The sequence below is a fragment of the Triticum aestivum genome, chromosome 1B, assembly GCF_018294505.1.
Source record: "Triticum aestivum cultivar Chinese Spring chromosome 1B, IWGSC CS RefSeq v2.1, whole genome shotgun sequence".
NCBI lineage: Eukaryota > Viridiplantae > Streptophyta > Magnoliopsida > Poales > Poaceae > Triticum > Triticum aestivum.
In genome coordinates this window covers 328,678,760-328,701,751 of record NC_057795.1, presented here as the reverse complement: position 1 = coordinate 328,701,751, position 22,992 = coordinate 328,678,760, and the positions used below count along the sequence as shown (strand labels likewise).

Below are 22,992 nucleotides of genomic sequence, written 5' to 3'. Positions count from 1 at the left end.
ATTTTTAAACATCTCCATTCCGTTCCTCTGTTTTAAACATTTTAGTTGCAAGCTTGCCGATAGCTACAGAGCGGGTTAGGCGACCACGACCGAGAATTTTGTTTATTTGCGCTCCTCTTAGCTTTTGCAAACTGGAGGCTAGCTAGCAAGCTCAACGTGCCAGGGCTGTTTCCATGAGCTGCCGTCGTGATGCCTAGAGCGTGGAGCGAGACCGCGTCTGCCCCCCCTTTGGAAAACCCTCACAATCGCGTCGCCTAAAAGCTTCTCTTGATCAGACCAACCGGCCACCAAGAATCCAAGCGCTTCCGAGCTCGGATTTCTTGTTCCCGGACTGGGCCGCGCAGCATGCCGCCGCCGTCGTCGTCCCTGCCGCGTCACCGCCACGCACTTCTCTAGCGCGCGTGGCCGGACCACCAGTGCATACTTGCCGATCGACCCACGAGAGCTGTGCCTGTGCTGCCGCCGTCGACATGGACGAAGACGACGTCGCCGGCAGGCACCGCGGCCGGGGTGGAGGCTGCCCTTGCCTGCCGTTCTGCTTCTGGGGCTCCCGTGTACCGGCCGCGCCTGAGCGGCGGAGGCGTCGCCGTCGCAGGTTCAGGCTCAGGCTCAGGCTCAGCCTGTCGTGGTTCTCGTGGTCGTGGCGGTGGCTTCGGAAGAGCCGCAGAGGCAAGAGCTCGGAGGCGGGCGGCAAGAACAAGGGGAAGCGGAGGAGGAAGCTGCTGCTGCTCCTGCTCAGGTCGCTGCAGGTCAAGAAGGCGCTCGCGTCCGTCTCGTCGGGAAGCAGCTTCCTGCCAAAGGTACACACCACACAGCGTACGCCACATGCAAGTATGGACATCGATCGACCGCCATGGCCATTAATGATCTTGAGCTAGCAGTAATGCAGTGTTGGCACTTGATTAGATTGATTTGTCCGCTAATCTTCCGACTGGTACGGCGTTATCAGCAAGCGCTAGGCTTCGCCAATTGCTTGCGTTGCGTGGTTGGTTGATTAATTAGCAGGTTTTTTTTAGTAGAATTAATTAGCAGGTACTTGGTACTTTAACGGGATGGAGATGGAGACGGGCCGGGCCGGGCCGGGGCAGCGTGATTGACCAACCAACGGCGGCCATTCCGTGGAAAGAAGAGAGACATAGACAGAGGGGCGACGAGGTTTTGGGTCTCCGGCGTGCCACTGTTATGAGGTTTTGGACTAGCGACTTTTATCCCGCGCGTCACGTGTGCGTTTACTAATGAAACTTGCACCAACGTGCTTGGCAGCTTGCCTTATGGCGGAAGGACCTCTAAAATGGCATATTATATTGTTCTAAAAAAGCACAAAAACTAACATAACACACAACTGGATGTCATGCATTGCTGAATACTGCAAGGATACTAAAGGTTGTGTGTGGTTTAGTAGTGGATTGTGACAATTCAATTGTTCCAACCGTGTGCCTATACCACGTGGCACACGTGATAAGCAATCCGAAATTTGTAAAAACCGTATGCCGATTGCTGAAGTAACTCTAAACAACACTTAGGCAAAATATATGTGGTTGGTACACAATGTGTTTTTTCATGCATTTCGACCAACAGGTGTCAGCTCACGAAAAAAGTCAATAATCATGAGTGCTTATTTCACATCCAACCAACAGAAATTGAATAGCTGGCTAGCTAGACAGTAGGTTGCATCTGACTATAGGAAACTAACCATTTTTATCCTTCTTCAAACCTTTTCTAACCATTGGAAATGTGTTCTAGTGGTGAGACCAATGTTATTTGTTTCTCTTATTGAAAGGACCTGGGTCTATTATAAAAGTCCACCAAAAGTATAAAACACCACAAACATAATAAAAAATTCATCAAGGCACCTGAACCACCGAATGATCACTATCGATTGTCACCAGCAAAAGTCGATGACATACCGATGTGGGGTCATCGTCGTTGAACCCCGAATAAATCTGCGAACTCATTGGCGTGCATGCACGACGAGAAACCCTAACCCTGCCACCTCGAGGCGATGGCAGGAATATATGTGGAGCCTCATCGACTCCATCCCACTGGACGGATTCAAGGTGGATCGAAGCCTAGAAGACCATTTTGACACTGAAGCGTCGCTATCTGTCAGGTGTTGCCTCTGCGAGGACCATACCATCCTCCACACGTCTCCCGAAATTATGAAACACCAATAGAACGAGGGCAAGTCGGGAAGACCTTGTAGAAATATTGTGGCCCACTTCAATTTTCACCTTTTAACTTTTTGAGCACCTATTTTCTCAATAAGGGCACTTTTATTGACTCATAGCATCACATTAAAGAGATACATAACGAGTTCATATCGGCCTTTGCATAAATATAATGCACACAACTTCCACATGCATAAAGACAAGTAGGCAAAATATATTGCCACATATGACTAAAATAATGCGTACTAAGGAAGAAGGCTGATCTGTTTTCTTCACCGCCATCCATATTACATAAGAACTTTTTTGGCCGCATGCTACATGCACGCATGCACACACACCACCGTAAGCAACTGTTTGTACTCAGTTGCTGAAGAATAGACAAAGAACGTCCACAAATTTGGATACATTTTTTATTATTTCTGGTGTTCGTTGTACTGACATGATTAAAGATGAATAGATTGAAAGTTTTCAGTAAAAAAACAAAGCCTCTAATTGAGAGAACTTTTAATTATTAAAAACTATACTCCCTCTATCCACATATATAGGGCCTAATATATATTTTAACGTTACCTTTGATCATGCATTAGCACAATATTATATGACATCCATGCTACACAAAGCATGTCATCGAATTTGTATGTGAAAGTTGTTCATAAAGATATAAGTTTTATATCATAAATATTGTATACTAGTAATAATTTTATTATTGGTCAAAAACTACCTCGTAAAACATAGTACGCCGATAACGCCCATATGTGTGGGCGTTAAGGGGTCTGGTCACATGTTTTGTATGGTGTCTAAGAGAACCAGCCCACACGTCTACGTGTGGGCAAAACAAGTAATGCTCACACACTCGTACGTCAGGCCTCCTATCTCATGGTCCCGCACGCCCCGCGTGACCGTCACCACGCGTCCCCGCAGCTGCCATGGTGCGAACCCTCTTCCATGTTCGTTTAACTGCAGTTGTCATGTTGCTGAACTACAGTTCCCATGTCGGACAATTACAATTGCCATGGTTGCTCAACTGTAGTTGCCATCTCAGATCAAGTGTCAGATGCCATTTTTGGACAACTGCAGCTGTTGCCATGTGTGGTCTGGTCTACTACAGTTGCCATGATTTGAAAACTTTAGGAGTTGTCACCTACCAACACTAGGCAGTTGCCATTTAGCACTACAAAAAGGCATGGCAAAATAACATGTTCGGGTAAAGAAAGAGTTGTCATCTGCTTACAAGCACACTAGGGGCAGTTGCCATGTACCCTGCAAAACACATGGCAACTGACAGCTTTGGATGTGGGAGAGGAGACGGGTATGTGGGGGCGGTGGTATCTTTAGGATTTGCCATCTACTAAACACTAGGCAGTTGCCATGTAGCACTACAAAAAGACATGGCAAAATAACATGTTCGGGTAAAGAGAGAGTTGCCATCTGCTTACAAGCATACTAGGGCAGTTGTCATGTACCCTGCAAAACATATGGCAACTGATAGCTTTGGGTGTGGGAGAGGAGACGGGCGTGTGGACGAACTGATAAACGCCCACACACCAGCCCCTCTGCGTGCGTTGAAAACTGGCGTGTGTGCGAACTGCTAAACGCCCACACACCAGCACCTCCGCGTGTGGAAATGGACGTGTGGGCGACCGGCTGAATGCCCACACACCAGCCTAATCCTATGTGGCATAAAAATCTGGCAAAACATGCCAAGATTCGTGCAAACTCAAACCTTGATCCATGCGTGTGGGCGAGATGCAAACACCCACACGTGTGGACGTTAGTATTTTTGAAAACATATTAGGCCCTATATATGTGGATGCAGGGAGTATCATTTTTGTGTAGTTAAAATGACCAAACCAAAGTTGTAGCTCCCAAGCTTGCAATAATCTCCATATAACTCATTGCCAAACATAATAGCAAAACTACGGGGTGGGTACAAGTTAGAAACCACCTACATAACTGATTAAATAGCACGGATACACTCCCTCAAAAAAAAATAGCACGGATACACTCCTATTGGAAGAAGAGAGATCTAATTGTCTCATCCTTGCGGTAAAAACAACATTTCTTATTTTCATGTGGTAGCTCTTTTTTTTAAGTATTCCAGGTGGTAGTTCGAACTAGCTTTTTTATTCCAGGGTTGCGCCTTGCCAGATTGTCCTTTATTAGGATCAAACTTCTACGAAGTTAACAATTTTTTGAAAAAAAATGAAATTAATTTTTAATTTCCGTACTTCCATTTTCCAAAATAAATTAGGTACATGGACCTCTAAGGTTCGCTCTCTTAAGATGAACATGATATGCCTTTGTTTCACTAATAAAAATGCTAGTTCCAACTATGGAGCAGTGCAGTGCCTACAGTCCTACTCCGGCGGCTAATTGCCCATTGCCAATGTTCTGCAGCTGCAGGTTGGCGGCTCCGGCGGCGCCAAGAAGCAAAAACGGAGCAAGCCATGGGGAACGGTCGATGACGACGCCGCGCCAACCACGAGCTGCGCCAAAGAGACGGCGCCTGTGCGGCCGGAGACGATCAGCCCGCCGTTCCCGAGGTCGGCCGATGGCGTGTGGCGAGCCCCGTCGTCTAGGTTCCACTCGCTCCAGCTCGACCGTGGCGGCGCCGAGCCTTCCGCGGGCGGCCTGTGGACGGCGGCCACGACGCTGGGCGTGATCGTGTTCTTCGGCCGCGTCACCGCGGTGCTCTTCTTGTGCTCGTGCATGTACGGCGCGCGGTGGCTCGGGGCGGCACGGGCCGACACCAGGGGCGGCATTGCCGGTGGTGGCAGCAGCCGGAGGCTCGGCGACCGGGTGGCGCTGGACTACTTGTGCGCGGAGGAGCACAAGAAGAAGGTGGTCGCGTGTGGGTTGCTGGACAGAGCCGGCGGCAAGAGGCCGTCGTCGCGCTTTTGTATATAGTGGTCATGTCTGACAGCAGCAGCTGGTGTTGTAAATTGTTGGGTTTGGAGTGGTTTTGGGATATGGCATGCCATGTTAGGCTTGTTTCTTACATTGTTTGGTTATAAATTTGTACAGTACGTAAGAGAGCTACCAACTATAGAAATCAGGTTTAAAAAAAACTATAGAAATCAGGTTTGATGGGGTATTTGTGGAGTGAAGTAGAGAAATGTAACTACATGTGAACTCTGCTAAGGAGCTAGCAAAATTGCACTCAATTCCACTAAGAACCTAAGATCGATAGTTGACCCGAATGTGGATTCAAACCAAACCAATATCAATTCTTGCAAAATGTTTTCATTGTCCAGCAAGTGAAATTGTAGACTGTTATTTTCAGAAGACAGGCATTAACTATTTCTAAGATATCCTGCAGGATAATCTAGCACCACACCGAGCCTTTCATAAAACATTTTCAACATAATTCACTTTGGGGTGGAGGATCAGATCCCCAGGTTAACGAGCCTTAGCAGTTAGCTCGCAAGTGGATCCATGATGCTTTGCTAAGTCTTGCATATACAGACCTTGAGCTCTTGAAGCTTGTGGAGCATTGCCAGCGATGCTGAATCCTGGGAACTCCTTTTGTCAGTCCGCCGCTCGCCTTGAAGTGTAATGGCTGTTACATCAGGTATGTGCAAGGTGATGGTTGACACGAAGCTATTGAAGTTCGTTGTGGTTACCCCGTCCAGAACAATAGGAGTCCTGTTGCATCAAACCAGTAAAAGAATTTAGCACATGTTCGTTAAAAGAGCAGAAGGATCGGCATTGCCAACATTCAAGTGGAATGAAGTTTTTGCCTTTGTTGCTAGAGGTCATATATATTTTGTATTCCTGGACATACCTGAACCTTTGTTCAACAAATTCGAATTCTGGCATTGGCCACGGCAACCTCTTGCATAGCTTAAAAAGAGCACTTCGTGGTCCACCTTTGTCCATTTTAAGCCGAAGAACAACTGAAAACAAACAAAAATGCATGGTTACTGACTAGACATGCATCTTATCCATGTAAAAAGAAAGAGGTATATATACATTTTAGTATGTCATGTTTGACAGGCTGTCAGCGATCAAGCAACACAATTAAACCAAAGGACGATCAAAATGGGAATCGTCAGATACCTGCTTCTTTCAGTGAGGGAAGGCCTCCTAGGCTAGGATTGGCATTCACGTGACAATAATCAAGTGGTGATTCCAACTACAGAAATGTAATAATAGTCATTATCTATAATAAAATACACCACTTTGTTAAAGCATTTGCTGGAAAACTATGTAGAAGCTTACACTTGCCAAAGGATACTGCTCCGATGATATAATATCCAACTGCTTAGCTTTAGAAGAACATTGTTTCATTGAAAGGCCTCTTTTCTGCTTCAAACTTAAACATCAGTTTCTGTCATAAATAAATGGCATAGACAAATCATCTACTCCCTCCGTTCCCAAATATAAGTCTTTCTAGAGATTCCAACAAGTGACTACATACGGAGCAAAATGAGTGAATCTACACTCTAAAATATGTCTACATACATCCATATGTTATAGTCCATTTGAAATGCCTAAAAAGACTTATATTTAGGAACGGAGGGAGTAATTTCTAAGCAGAAAACATCAGCTAGTTAAATACAGGAAAGTATGCTCAGGATATAGTTCTGCTACCGATTCAACTGAACAACAATTTAAACCACGAGGCACTGTCATGAACTACACACTAATACAGCATTCCTCTTTAAGTTTAAAGAACCTACCTTCAGATCTGCCAATATACGAGCTGCTGCTTTTGCCTTTGCACTCTTCTTGTTTCTGTCTTGTCCTTGCGCTATCAACAGTTCATCTCGTAATTGCACTGACATCTCTATACTTAATTCTTCTCCTTTACTACTGCATTTTGAATTTATGAAATAACCAAGGTGACTACACAGCTCTAACAACTCCCGATAAGGTGGCAATGCAAGATTATCAGGGGTTATCATTGGGGAAAGCAACGGTTCAACAATCTTCCAAACCACATCAACATTAAAATCTGCGTCAACAAATATTGCACCGGCAATGCTTTCCATAATGTCACCAAGTACCTGTAAAACAAACAAAATAATCTTGTTAACTTCTATGTGTAATGTTGGCTGGGAAAGGCTTCACAGAGAAAAGGCCATCGCAGAAACAATAAAAGCACAAAATTGAAAAGGTAGGCTGTTAAGATAATGAACATAAGTGAAACTGTATTTCTAACCTTAGGTGCTTTACATGTAGCATGTTGAAGGAATTTATTAACCTTCCCTTGGCACTCCAAATTGGATCTAACATATTCTGTGATTTGCTCCAAAAGTATTCCAGACCCATGCTGTAGATGACTGTGAATGTTGTTTCTTAAAACTACTTCTGCAAAATTCTCGTTACTAACCAAAGCGGAACGTAAGTCTGTCAATTCTCCAGGATCAACATCAGTATGGGTAACATAGAGATAGCGTGTAATTAGTAGATCCAGCACAGAATCACCCAGAAATTCCAGACGCTGAAATAAAGGCACAAGTTAGACGCAAAAATGTTAAGGACAGAAGACATGGATATATCTTGTTTCTGATTGAAGCACAATAAGCTAATGATAACCCCACGAACCAATGTAGAAATATGCTGCTATACACTGACCTGGTAACAGTAGTCAACCCCTAATTCCTGCAGAGATGGATGAGTTATGGCTTCCAGTAGAAGGCCCTTGACCGAGAAGTTGTACTTCAGTTTTGCTTCCAACTCCTCAATAACACTTATTTTAGGTAAGTAGCATATATAAGATGCATTGAGCTTTACTTCCTGTACCAACGTCCTATCGCATTTTATTTCAATACCGAACCACTTCATAACCCAAAGTGCAGCAACTATGCCACCACCAACATAATATGCTCCAACTAGGGCTTCAACACAATCAGATATTGCTTTCGAGCACATCCATCTGTGAGCTCTATCACATGGTTTTCCAACTACAAAAGATGGGTCGTCGCTGATATACCTTCCATTAGTTGGAACAAATGCAGTCTCAATTCCGCAGTTACAAGGAAAAGGGCGCAAAGATATCTGCCCAGGAGCAACCCAACGCCGTGGGTCAAATGCACTATCCCGCACGTAACCCTGGAAAGCAAGATAACAAATAGCCAGTAAACATACACACCTCGGAATTGTATTCTCAACCTTGCAAATCTCAACAGTATCTAGGTTATATTCTATCTCCTATACGCAACTTGACTCTGCTCGTATATAACTTCTGCCTTTTTACAATATCATCAAACATGCTTTTTGAATGAACATTGACGAAGCACCTCTAGAAAACATCTGACTGGCATGGGCTCAAACAAAATTAAAACTCAAGAGCAGAACAGAAGAAAACCACTTGCTATATGAAGTTCATATGTGATTGTTGGCCCTCAGGCTCAAATATTTATTTATTTACTGCGGGAAGGCTCAAATATAACTGGTTGACTGGCCAAGTGCACATGAACTAACTAAATTAAAATTATTTGTCCAATACTAGAACTCATCATAAACTTCAGGAAGTTGAAACCATTATAATAGGCTTGGATTTAGGCCATCTACCTGCAAGGATCGCCAGATTCCGTGCTTATGAAGTGTAGCATTGCAGACAGCATTTGATCTCATATCAGAAAGATGACCTTCATGTTTCATAGGATACCTTAAAAACAGGTCACATCCTATCACATATTTTAGTACTGAGTCTCCCAATAGTTCTAAACGCTCCAGGGAAAATGTTTCACAGCACCTTAAAGTTGTGATAGCTTCCAAAATCTGACATTGAAACGGATCAAATTATTCAGGTATGCATAACCAGCCATAGCAATAAAATTATATTCTCACGAAAGAGAACAGACCAGGTAACTTGGTATATGTTGAGTGTAACCAATATCTCTGCGGAGCTGGCTGGCTAGCATGAGAGACTGAAGTCGATGCATTACAGAAGGCAATAAGTAAAAAGATTTGAGAACTTCAATTGTCACATCAATGTGGATTAACAATTCAGGTGGGACCCGGGCGTGTATTTGCTCTTTTTCCATAAGCAAAGGATCGCCCGTAGAACCATCTGCCATAGGTTATGTAGAGTTTCATGTAAAAGCAGACCAAATAGTAAAGCAACAGCTATCTTGCAATTCATCATAACGGGAAAAGGGGAACTGGACCGGACTAGGATTTATAGCTAGTACCTATGTACTTCGATTTTGAAAAAAGAAGATTGTGTGCATTGTGGCTTTGCTTTAACAGCAACAACGGTTGTTTTGGATGTTGAATAACAATACCATACCTACAAAAGAGTGGTAAAAAGAGAAGTTTGTCAGGAAGCATGTCAGAATAAATTTTACTAGTAATTAAGAGTTTAAGACATGTAATAGAGGTATTACTTTTCACGATAGTAGTCCACGAATGAAGAAAACGGTGAAGCTTTTCCATTATACATCTCTTCAAACGCGTCTTCAGCAGTTATGTCATAGATCAAGTCAAGAACAGAGTATATCCTTCCAGTATGAAGCGATAGCACAACTGAATCTTTGATGCTAGAAAAATGAAGAGATTTGTTGGCCAGATGAATAATGTCTTTCTCCTTGATACTTCTATGTTGAATAAAATTTGCACGGATATTTTCCTCTTCCAGATACAAATTTCTCAACCGCTCCACCGCCTGGGTGCAGGATTCAACTGCCTCCCAGTATATGTTTAAATCTTGCTGGATGTGTGGTGAATGCCTCAAAGGTAAAAGTAAGTACATGCTCTCTGAGCTCCATTGTATTTCATGACCTTTTCTGAAAAGAAATTCCCTTTGCACTCCACTTGTTCGAGATCCATGAAATAATCTACCAAATATTCCATTGAAAAAGAATTCTTGAAACAACTTCCCGTCACGTAGCTGAAGAAATGACAAAAATAAGCGATGGCCAAACAAACTTTATACAAGAGAATTACAGTATGCGATTATTTCTTGAACAACCTGTTTTTTGTCCAGTTGAACTTTTCCACACGGAGTTACGGTGGTGTAGACCATTTTATTAGGGATCAGGAATAGATCCATTTTTGAATAAGCTACATCATCATCAAGTGCTGATTCCATTAAGAGAACAAACCCAGCATAGTTTTCACCCTCTTGGTCACAAAGAAAACCGAATCTATAAGCATTCAATGTGACACTTCCACTTTCATGAATCCACGATCCTGACAGGGCAAGAACATTTCTTGTTCCATGGAGCTCCTTTCTTTTAGTCGTTCCTGCCAAAATGAGAAAAGAACAATGGGAAAATCGTCATCATCTACGGCGAGAGAAGCACGCATACCATTTTGGAAGAAGGGATTGCTGTTGAAACTTGCACAGTTCACTACAGACAGCAGTATGCAATGTAACAGGACCACTCAGATGAAATGGCAAAGTAAAAGAATGGAGAATAACTATGTAAGGTCAGCAGATCTCAACAGTCGGGAGATACTTCATATTTGCCCCAAACCTTGCACAAACATGACCAAAAGACAACCTCATACACACAGAGTTGCATTACTGTGCAAAACAATAAAAACAAAGCCCACCAGCATTAGTTGCACAAGTTTAACCATGTACGACAAATGGGCAAGCTCAGCCTTACTCTGATCACTGTTATATTGATGAAGTGTATAAAATAGATGAGTGAAAGAAAATAGCAAAACAGGCAAATAAATGTTCTTATCTAAAGAATTTTAATGAGAGCAAGACTGAAAAAGGGTATACACATACCTGGTCCAGAAAGGAATTTCCCATCTCTTAAAGCAACATCAATATCAATAGGTTCTTCGGTGAAGGGTAGAAGATGATCATTGAGTTCTCCTAGATGATGCAATTTCTTGCACGCATCTAGGGATACAAGCTGCTTGGCTAAATTACTTGTACTGCATAAAGGGCCAACTATCCTTTGAAACGCCGCATTTGGAGGCAAAGTCAAGGTGCATTGGTATGATCCATCTTCGATAGCCACCGCAAAGGAAGGCTTTGGCATGTAATACCTGCAGAAGAATGTTACAATGATCAATCACTTCTATCTAATGAAAGACAGTAAGATCGTGCCATGGGAAGTACGAGAAATAGTTTTTCGTTGTGCTGTGTGTGACAATCAAATTAACCAACTTTTTTACCAACATGCTATCCATGTAATTGGTTGCCTCACAGTTCAGGAATCTTAAGCACACCGGCATTCTTAGTGATTATGCATGAGATGCATTACCAAGCAGGCTGACAGAACAACAAAAGTTACAAAAATGGTAAGCATATGTGTACCTATCTTTAGGAAGTTTCTCACAATATTTACGGATCAGATCAACACATCAGTCTGCAGTTATAGTTGCTCCTGTTGAATCAACATGGTATGCATACTTATCTTGCATAGGCCACTCAGAGGATGAAACATTGGGGTTTCTGTGCCTATACAGAGCGAAGTGTTTAATATAGTACTCAGTCTGTATTATGCGGAATATGTGTTCCTGCTGATCCTTGTTTCCCCTGAAAATTTCATGTGAAGTATAAAAAGGTGAATAGGTAGTCATAAAAATTATTAAAACAATGTTTAAACGTGGTTGTAACATTTTTTAGATGAGAGGGTCGGGATTCAGGAATTCCTGGGCTAGAAACTCAGATTGCTGACTTACAAAACATACCATTCATGCCAAACCAAATTATGTAGAAGAGCATATCCTTTTCCAGAAAAATTAATGATTATGAGGCATAAATTGTACCCAATCTATGATTATAATATGCATGATAATTTTTTTTGATAAAATATGCATGATAAATGTGCTTAGAATAAGAATAAATGGTGGCCAAAACATTTCTCTATAATTTAATATGCTATACCAGCATGCAACTTATGAAGTGCGACGATTATTGTACCTCTCAATCATAAGAACATAATTTGAGCTGCTCCTTCTGGCACGACCACGAGATTGAACATAGCTACAAACAGTTCTGGGCAGGTCGAAGCGTATGACACAAGAACAGTTAGGTACATCAATACCCTCTTCAGTTACGTCTGTGGTGAAAAGCAAGTTCACCTAGAAATTGACATGGAGTTAATGTATCATTTTGAATCCTGTTTAAATCAATCTTTGCAATTTAAATTGCATACCTTTCCAGATCGGAACAAGTCCAAAGTATATCTCTGCACTGCTGGGCTCAGAGAATCTTTTGATGTGCTCCCTCCAGTCAAGTAAGAAATTGAAAAACTAGAGAAATTAACAATTCCTCTCATGAACCTCTCAACAGCTTTAGCTGTCATAATTCTTTCTACAAAAATTAGGCAAAGCACTTCGTTGGATGACCTGTGGAGAAAATACATGTGGATTTACCCTTTTTTACTGACACGAGAGCACACGTAGGCAAAACTAAGCATCTTGAGCAGAATATGGCTTTACCCAAATGATTTAAAAATGTTGATTAGAGCATCCACTTTTGAAGAAATATACCCACTTTTAATTAATTCCGCAGAACCAGATTCTGATTTCATTAGTTCACCATAACCTATGATGCAATTACATCAGCAGAATTAGAAGAAGAAATTATCAATGCACTACATTGTAGTTTCCAAGCTGCTTACAGTCTAGTGAGATATCAATAATACAATGCTTCAGAAATCAAAACACATAGGTGCATTAAGAAACAGGCGATTTCAGTCTTTAAGGCTATAGATTCACACAACGAGGAGTGCCCTACATTCAACCCAAAATAATGGACAGTATATGTGCAGCACATATGGCTACTGAATGGTTGATGATCACCCACTTAACTCCCTATTTGGCTATTTGCTATAGAAACTGTACACGTTGCAGGTACTTCCTCATAGCTCACCTCTGTAGAGTGTGCAAATTAAGAGGTTTGTGTAGAACCATTATTTTATTTCAAGATGTAGCAGGCAAAGTACTGAAATAAATACAACTTATCTAAGGATTCGGAGGATCTTAATGCAGTTTGCAACTGATTTTATAACCTACCCCTTTATTATATACAGAAAGATACTGCAGATTCTAGTTGTATACTACTCCCTACGTCCCATAATGTAAGACGTTTTTTGACACTACACTATATATTACTATTATGGGACGGAGGGAGTATATTACTATTTATGAGCAATAACAAGTGAAAACAGACAGATATAACACATCTAACTGATGGATATTTGTTTGTGGCTTACCATGTGGCAATACTTTCTCAATTAAATCTAAAGCTTCTTTAAAATAAGCTACATGCAGGCTGAAGCTAGCTTTCGAGAAGAGGCAATCTTCAGAATCACCCAGTGTCTTAATGCTTTCATTATATATCTTCACTACCTGTTAAGAAAACAATACACAGTTTGTTCTCCAGGGGAAAAAATCTAGTATTTCAAATAATAAAAAATGGTATAGAAGAATAATGAAAAAGGTATGCTAACTGCGACAGGCAAGGGAAATGGTTGGACCACAACCTTCTTAATAAGACTGGAACTGTGGAAATGGTAGGGAAGAATCTAGTATCTTTTTCCGAATAGTATACATTAAAGAGACCCAATTTACAATTTATATGGTGAGGCACAAGAAAATGGAAAAATGCTACCATTATTCTCAAGAAATCTCAGTGTATGGTTTCTTCGTGATGTTTCGTACAATGTCCCAGGAGCAAACTCTACCACTCAACTCAATATAGGTTAACTCCAGTTGCAGCTCAGATGGTTCAGCAACTACCTCAACTAAATTATTCTGTTCGACTTCTAACTACGCTATTTTGCCTCATCTAACACATTCGGTCCGTCATGTTACCAAAGCAATATTACTGGGGCGTCCATATCCCCCCCCCCCCCTTTGTGAGCATCTTAATTTAGAATTTTAATGTATTTACCAAGATAAATAGCTCTAAGTGTAATGGTCAGTTCACAGCAAATTAAAAAGTAGTATTGTGACCAATTAATATGCTTCACAATCATTTGAATGACAATACCAGTTGACCTTTTAGTAGACTCAAGCTTCTCCTCACATGCAACTTATACTTCATGAGAAGGATATGTTCCATATTCAACATAAAGTGATCCTTTGTTAACCAACAATCCTGGCAATGGTAAATTCATTCCTCTTGCAGCGGATGTGATCACAATGGAGGCAATGGCGATGAGAGATGGACTTGCTCTCGCTAATTCTCTCAGATTTAATCGAGTAAAAGCAGAATCAGACTCCCTACAGGTCATTAACTATTACACCGGCCAAACTAGTTGGTGGGATTCGGCGGCGGCAATTTTCACGGAATGTGCCGATATTAGTTCCTTGATTGGGATGGTCATTTATAAGCATTGTTACAGTTCATGTAATCAAGTGACTCATGTCCTAGCAAACTTTAGTTATTGTAATAGGTCTTCCTTTAGTTGGTTGGACGAGACACCTGACTTTGTGGTCAGTAAGCTCATAGACGATGTAAACGTTTTTTGAAGTTAATAAAGCTAAGTCATGATGGCCTTCCCTCAAATAAAAAACAACCCTGGCAATTTAACTGTCCATTTACTCCATTATTTTGGCCTTCAAGGATTAGGGACGAACTCAACAGCAGCATAATGCTAAGAAATATACTTTTCCGTTGAGAGGAAAATGATAGGTTCATAGGTAGCTAAATCGCTAGTCTACTTGCTCGTGATGCAGCATTTCTTCCCTCAAAGTGTACAAGGGACTTGATGCGCATGATTTTCTCCACACTAAAAACATATTAAATGACCTTGCAAAGCAGTTAATCTTCTTAATGTTAGGTAAAATTTCTGCCCATCATCGCTAATTCAGAGATCTTATCAGCAACTGCTGAACATAAGGGATATTGTGATAGTATACCGGCTAGGAATTTGCCAATGCGAATATTCTACACATGGCCAAAAAGTTTGAATAACTTCAGTTGGAATCAGGGACTTATGTGAAGTCAACAAACTAGATCAGATAGAACAATAACCATTGTAACTCTTACGAAAAATTTGGTAAAGCTACTCAATGATTAGATTATACAATACCTCAGCGGTGATGATTGGACCAAGAAAATTTAGGCCATAAAATATCTTCTCATGGTATCTGAACAAGGTCTTTCTTGATGTCTCTAATATGTTATTCGTGTCTTCAAATTTATTTGGTGACGATTCTTGCAGACTAGCCAACAAAGCATCATACTGCCCAACAATGCCAACTTTTAACAAATAAATATTTGTACAGTAATATAGATGCAAAGTGAGAAATACAGCGCATTATAGGTGTGGCTACTCTAAAGTCCAAACTACAGATGTATCTTATGAATGAGTCAAAACATAGTTAAATTAAATCACCTCTTCATACAATATCTGGAGCTTCGATTTCAGATCTTTGAAATCAATCGAGTAAGCATCATAGTATTTGTGCACAATTGTTGCAGGAGGGGAAAAGCTCTCAAGTTCACTACGATCTTTTATGATATATACCTGGAATGGCATGCAAGGTATGGAGGCTATTTCCAAAGGCTCAATGAAATTCAAAGTGAAAGAAGTTGAGGATGCTGAGGTAACCTTTGCGTCCAATATAAGTTCAAGTTGACCAATGTGTGCTTCACAATCTTGTACCGTGCAAGTGCCTGAAAAGGAAGGTAATTTTTAGAAATGAAACTTGCCTCTCCTCCACTGAAGTTAGCGTCTAACAAATCATCCTAGTGCAGGAAAATAATTTTGATTTGATAAATTGGTCCCAAGTCGCAAGTGCCTTCAGATAGGATGAATAGCAGGCACAATTTTCCTTTTTGTCAAAATGAAATAAACCAATAAAAATCATGTCAAATGTACAAGTTGTGTTCCCAGTCATCCAGATGAAGAAGGAAGCAGTCATGTACAGGTAGCTAACTGCAATTTATATATAGTGTACAGCAGTAGGGCACTGTTGGCACAACAGAGTATCGCACTTCAGGAAGTGTATGATCTTGTGGGGGAGAAGATAAGATCATAAGAGCACGACACATGGTACATAACAGTCATACAACATGCTGATTTCAAGAACCAAAATAGCGGTCGTTTGCTGGAAATATTTGCTGAAGAATAATCGCAGAGGGTAGAAAGAAAGGAAGCACACGAGTCATGTGTAGAATTCTTGCCTTTAGTAGCAACAGGAAATGCTGTCATTCCAAATACAGCTGGCCTCCACTGAGAGCCAAGGTAAAATTCCTACAGACTCAAAAGAGAAATAAACCGTTAGGAAATTCAACATGCCAAACTATGAAAAACATATTCTTCTCATGACTCAAAAAGCTGCATGAGAGGAAAGCCAAAACATATCTACAGATGTTGTTAAAACAAGAAAAATCCCATTACCTTCATTATTCGTGTATATGGGTGGTTTCCACAGGCACGATGGCATTCATCAAATATTAGCAGGCTCACTGCACTCATTGTTACAAAGGCATGCCTCAGGGCATCCAACAATATCTGAGGCGTCATAACAGCAATCTGAAACACACAATAGAACGCATAATAAGATCATTGTTCCAGGAAAATTCATATTTTCAATCAAAGTTGTCAAAGAACGCATAATAAGCACAATACGGCAGGTAAAAAGGGAAAAAAAATTCTATGAGACCAGGTCTCACGGGTTAGCAGGTGAGACCCATCCTGATGAATGCCACATGTCATCCATCAGGGCGGGTCTCACCTGGTTTATATGAGACCTGGTCTCATATAATTTTTTTTCGGTAAAAAGCATAGGAATATCCACAAAACTGGATTAGAATTTAGAAAGACACATAATCCAGATAACTTTACCAAGTGGCATATTTGCAAGAGTTTTTTTAAGCAACATATTTACAAGAGTTGTGAGATCTTGCGGATTCGAAGCAGTGTCCAAATTTAGCAGTGACTGCATTGAAAGGAAATTTTCTTTTATTAGGACTTGTGTCCAGACTCGAGACCCCAGCTATTTCATAGTCACGGCCCTTCAGCAAATTGCTTTAGTCGACTGCCCTCACGCTAAAGAATACTACTCAAATAACAATGGCATCGATCTACATGCGATCCGAAGCTGCTATCACCCAGAAACCAACAATGTTGGTTCCTTGTCAACAAGTCATTCATCAAGCACTTGGTGAGCACGGTACGTGTACCAATTCAGTGTGCATTCGGATCAACCAATGACCGTGCCGCGGGATAGAGTAAACCCCGACACTTACCTCCTTGCTCCCAACTTCCTTGTTCCAGCGGTCGGTACTCCAGTCGCCGACCCCCGAAGCTCCGTAGCACTCCGCGGCGTCGAGGTCCGTGTACTCCCGAATCACCTCGAATTGCTACAGCGCGAGCCCAAGCAGCAACCAGCGATCAGGGCCACAGCAGCTGCGAATGCGAAGCGAAAAAATGGCGCAGACGTTGCCGTCGCGAATCGGTCGTTGCAGAGTGCAGAGTCCAGAAGCGCACCTGGTGGACGAGGTGCACGGTGGGCGCGAGGAAGACGACGATCCGGCGGGGCACCTCCCCGGCGCGCACGCGGCCCACGTGGTGGCGCGCGAGCAGGACGGCGACCATGGTCTTCCCGGAGCCGGTGTCGAGCACCGCGATGGTGTTCCCCTGCAGCGCCGCCTCGAACACCTCCACCTGGTACCTGCGCCGACGCGGACACGGAATTGGTAACCCCCGTCAGCTCTAGGAATGCTGGCGCCAGAGAGATGTGGAGAAGTAATGCGCGACCTCCTCGGCTGGAGCTGCCTGTGGGGGCGGCGAGGCGGCGGCGGCGGCGGAGGCGGGGGGAGGGGGCCGTCGTCGTCGGCCATGGCCATGGGGTTGGGTTCGGTGCGGGCGAGTGGGCGAGGCGGGGGTGGGGGAAGCGCATGTCTGTAGACCAGCCGTGTATATAAATCGGCGCCGGGGGTGGGACGGGAGGTGGGAGACTGGGCGGAGGGGAGAAGGCGAAGTGCGTGAAGCGGAGGTGTGGGTTGCGCTGCGTTCGTTGGCGCGCAGAGGAGGTTTGGGGGGAGGAAATGAGTGAGAGTGATGGAGGCTTCATCCGAGCGGCTGACTTGTGGGGTCATCTTGTCAGAAAGCGTAAATGCTTCTTGTCCGTGATATTCTTTGTAGGGTCATCATGCCAACCGGATGAACGTCTCAAACCTTTACACCCATTGTTTTTCTTGTTCTTTTTCCCTTTTCTATTTTCGAAGAAACGACAGTTTCTTGGCCATGGACATGCGTTCTTCAGCGTACATGGCCTGCCAGCGTTCTTTGTCGGCGCGGTTCCGGCTCCGACGCTCCGGTTGTTGTGTCCTTTCCAGCCTTTGGCTCGTCGGCTCCGCCTCCGACAGCTCAGATCTGCCTTCCCTTTCAGCTCCTAGCTTTGCCGGCGGCGTCGGCACTCTCTACTTCGTCGCCTTCCTGGCCATGTCCACCTTCATGGTGTGCCAGTCACAAAGCTCGCTTTTTTCGAGGACGCCCGGATGCCACCCTCTGTGGGCAGGCCCCCCCCCCCCCCACACACACACACACATCCTGAGGTGGCGGTCTCGACCCGCAGGCTAACTTTCTTGCCTCTGGACCTTGATCTGGCGGCAATGGGATTGCTCGGACTCGGGCCAGGGCGAAATCCCAACTCAGCTCGCCCACGATGGTAGCAGCGGCGTCGCTCGCCGGTCTTGTTTTCCTTTTTGGAGGCGCTGCCATGGCCTTTATCTATGCTCCTCTTTGAGCAACCAGGGAAATCTTAGGTCTGGTTCTTCGGAACGGATGGTGGTGCCTCATGGCATCACTCCCCTTTTAAAGACGTTATCTTGCTTCTTCGCTGCGTCGACAATGTTGGCTTTGGAGATGTTTGACGTCATGTCGGTTCGGCCTGGTCCTAGGATTGATGGGTTTAGTTTGTGTTTTCCCTATGCTCGGGCTGAGCGCCACTTGTCTCTTTGCTCCAGGTACCATGCACGTGCCTTCTCATGTATTTGTTCGTGTTATGTGTTGTATCTTCTCATATACTTACTATGTTTTTTCTATCAATGAAATGATATGCCCATGCCTTCTCATGTACTCCCTTCGTCCCGAAATACTTGTCAAAGAAATAGATGTATCTAGACGGATTTTAGTTTTAGATACATCCATTTTTATCCATTTCTTCGACATGTATTTCCTTTTAGTTTTAGATACATCCATTTTTATCCATTTCTTCGACATGTATTTCCGGACGAGGAAGTATTTGTTTGTGCCATGTGTTGTATTTTTTTATGTACTTATTCTATTTCTTTTTATCAATGACTGTTTCTTTCTATCTCAATGACTGTTCCTTTCTATCAATGAAATGATACGCATTATGAATGTTTTTGACCTAATTTTGCATGAACTTCACATGAGATGTTCGGGTAGAGAAATGAGCTGCATTTTATTCTTTTTTCTTGAGATACACAGTATAGTTGAACAGCTAGCACACGCAAAAAGGCACATGAATAAACTCGTGAAATAAGACCAATCCTTTCTATATTTAGTGTATGGGAATGGGATCACACATACAACATATAGCCCGCCTATTCATCCTACATTATCTCCAATGTGTACAAAAGAATACCCAAGACTCTGTGTCATCTTCTATAAGATTAGGTCAAGACAGGTAACGCCTCTACCCGCCCCAACATCTCCAACATATATAGCATGATAAACCATGCAAAATCAGAGGCTGCCATCGAGGTCCTTCCTGCCGTGCTTTCGTAGCTGGGATGACCGGTGCTGACCTGAGCTCAAGCTCCTCCACAGGCTTACATGGTATATAGCCAGAGATCAGGGAAAGAATCAGATGGGCCGCCAAGAGATGGGGAAACCGCTAATCTCGGGCCGCCTTGTTTTTCCAAGCAGCGATTGGCTTTGGAATGCTGTCAAAAAGAGGGAGGGCGAAAGCGTCTGGTTTCAAGCTCCACTTGCTTGCTGACCATATGGACGAGGAGCTGTTGTTGCTCTCTGGCTCTTGGAACTCAGGAGTGCTCGATGATTTTTTTACGGTCTGAAGCCCACCATCAAACGAAGGTTCCGACATCGCGATAAGATTCTGATGGCTCTTGTTCATGTCTGGTCGAGTGCCCGACTTTGGCCTCAATGCGAGGCCTTTCCCCGCCCGTGACAACAAGGCGCTGCCATTTTCCTCCCTAGGTAGCAACTCGCCGTCAGCTTTCGGGCGCCTCCTTACTGGCCTTTCGCCGTCTCCATTCTCCTCAGACTCGCCATTCACAAGAGAACCTATTGTCTGGCTTCTGGGTTTCCTATGCTCAAACATGAACGTGTTGGGATTTGGTGTCTCTGCAGACCAGGGTTCATCAACCAAGGAAATTGACTTGCCTTTTCCATATACTGCTATCTCGGTGCCTTCCTGTGTCGGGTTCCTCTTTGGAGGTGGTGTGAGACCATAGTATCCCTGCAAAAGGCTCATGGCTGGCGAGACCTTGTGTCTTGGTGTTCGCAAAACTGAATCCAATAGATCATCACGAAGACGCCGTGGAGTACATTCCCTGAAATAATATTTTACTGTTATACCTGATGATACAAAAAGTAGAGCCAGCAAAAAATGTAATAGTGCAAACAGAAAACATAGCAAGTACTCCCTCCGTTCCATAATTCTTGTCGTTTGAACTAAAACCATGACAAGAATTATAAACGGAGGGGGTAGTTGGTTATGAAGTGTTGTAAAATCTAAAAGGCAGAAACAGAAGTCATTTGCGATCCCAAGTAGAAAAGAATATTACAACATATAACACACTCCCTCCGTTCCAAAATAGATGACCCTACTTTGTACTAACTTTAGCAAAGTTGGTACAAAGTAGGGTCATCTATTTTGGAACGGAGGGAGTATTATGGAGGCAAACTGCTATAGTCGAATTTATCCAAAAGCACCTCACACTCATAATGAATGCTATTTTGTTGACTTTGTTTCAGAAAGTGACCAGAATCTACACGCCTTGTTACAAAGGAGAAAACTGTGGCCAGTATGCGTAAGCACAAGAACATTGAGGGTTTTAGACATGTTCACATGTTCGTCAATCTGTTTTCTCCATTTTCCCTGCCTTCAAGGCCCTTGGTGTGTCAGCTTAACTTACGTTCAATATGGTAAATTTACGAACTCCAGGGCATGACAATTTGTAGCACACACAAATACTGCCAAAATAAACATGTAGTCATCCATTCGTACAGTCAGAATCCAAAATTCCGAAGTTATGTAACCGCCAAACTGATTAATGGCACGTCACACAGATAAATTGGCTACTGAGATTTTGTTTCAACTTTAACTCCTCCTGATACGTGATAGGGACAGCATGCATGCATTCGTGAAGGAAAAGCTTCATGCAAAAGCAAAACCTTTTTTTAGGGGCGCAAAAGCAAAACCTTAGTTTCATAAAAGAGACATGGTTAAGAGAAAATAAGGTAATAATTCTGGATCCATTTCGAATGCCTAAGTAGCTGTTGCATGAGACTACGAGACCATAATCCCATTCCAGCTTCACTTAACGCTACAATTTTGTATCCAGAACTACCTTAACCAGTGCTCCAACAAAATCCAACGCGGAATACTCATTTGATCCTGGTACACATTTGAAAAAACTCGTAGCGATGTAGTAACAATTCTTGACTATCGATACACACAACACTAAGCTGAACACTTGATCAACAGAACTGCCAACTCACTAAGGGCATGGTTTAAAAGTATAATGTTAATGCCTTTCCAGAAGAAAAAGGGAAGCAACATACTAGTATTCCGTATACCTGTCATCACACTCGTATGAACCATTCTGCTGGAAAGGTGGGGGATGCCTTCCAGGAAGCGGAATCCGCAGTGTCTTGTGCGCAAACATCTGGAGGTCAGTCGAGAGGCTATTCAGCCTCTTGACGTCAGCTACCTACGCACCAATCAAAATACACAAATCATTCAAACACCTTATTATCGTCAATATGCTACCTGAAACAGCTAGGAGTTAAACACAGTTATTTTATATCCCCTCTGGTATTCCAATGTGTATGCATATAGTAATATAGAAGCCGGAGGCCCTGAAGAGAGAGGAGTACTCCCGTCGCATTACCTCGACTCCGTACTTGATAGCGACGCCGGCGAGGGTGTCGAACTTGCCGACCCGGTGCAGCATGTACTGGCCGCACGACGACATCGGCAGCGACGACGCCGACGACGGGGAGGTGGACTGCGACGGCGACCCCGACCAGGACTGGTCGGCGGCTAGGGCGGCCGCGGCGTCCGCCTCCTCGATCTCGCAGAGGCGGCGGGGCCCACCGTCGAAGAACCCATTCGCGCGCGGGAAGGCGTGGTCTTTGGGCAAATGGGGGCGGCTCATGACATCCGGGGGCGCCGCGGGGGGGCGGATCTGGGCGCGGGCGGCCCGGATTCGCGGGTGGGGCGCCGCGGGCTCGCCGTCCGATGCGGCGGATTCCGGTGGCCGCGAGGGCGGGGGTGGATGATGGCGCAGGAATTGGCGAGCGGGGAGGAGGGAGAGAGGAGGCCGGGTGCGGAGGAGAGAGAGAGAGAGAGAGAGAGAGAGAGAGCTCCCACGAGGTTGTTTTGTTTGACGCGGCTCGGGGTCAGGGGAGAAGGGGACGCAGGAAAAAGAAACGTGGCACTCCTCCGTCTCCTCTTGTGAAGCATTTGACAGTTCAGCTCGAAACTTTGTAAGAAAAAAAAAGAGTTAATACCACTATTGATACATAAACTTGTAGGGGTGCGAACAGTTTCATACAAGAACTAAAAAACCCCACAAAACTAGCCCTCCAACTTGTCTGCTGTAACAAATTTATACAAAACCACCCCGAACTGCACACGTGGCACGCCATGTAGGCTCTGTCGGGCCCGGATCACGTTTTTACAAAGAAACCCTCGCGCTTTAGCAATTTCGCTCGACAGAAAAGCACCT

General features: G+C 43.6%; 1 protein-coding gene and 2 pseudogenes across 1 annotated transcript; 1 reads left to right on the top strand and 2 right to left on the bottom strand.

Moving 5' to 3' along the window:
* The first annotated feature begins 345 nt into the window (after positions 1–345).
* Positions 346–5,183, top strand: LOC123090960 (uncharacterized; annotated as a pseudogene).
* A 164-nt stretch (positions 5,184–5,347) lies between these two features.
* LOC123121989 (endoribonuclease Dicer homolog 3b-like) lies at positions 5,348–17,967 on the bottom strand (annotated as a pseudogene).
* A 1,569-nt stretch (positions 17,968–19,536) lies between these two features.
* On the bottom strand, positions 19,537–22,639 carry LOC123121981 (uncharacterized). The gene is made up of 3 exons (XM_044542090.1): positions 22,153–22,639; positions 21,839–21,972; positions 19,537–20,589 (listed from the first exon to the last, which is right to left on the bottom strand). The coding sequence occupies exons 1-3, from the start codon at positions 22,417–22,419 to the stop codon at positions 19,911–19,913; spliced, it is 1,080 nt and encodes a 359-aa protein (XP_044398025.1). The 5' UTR covers positions 22,420–22,639; the 3' UTR covers positions 19,537–19,910.
* Positions 22,640–22,992: the final 353 nt, after the last annotated feature.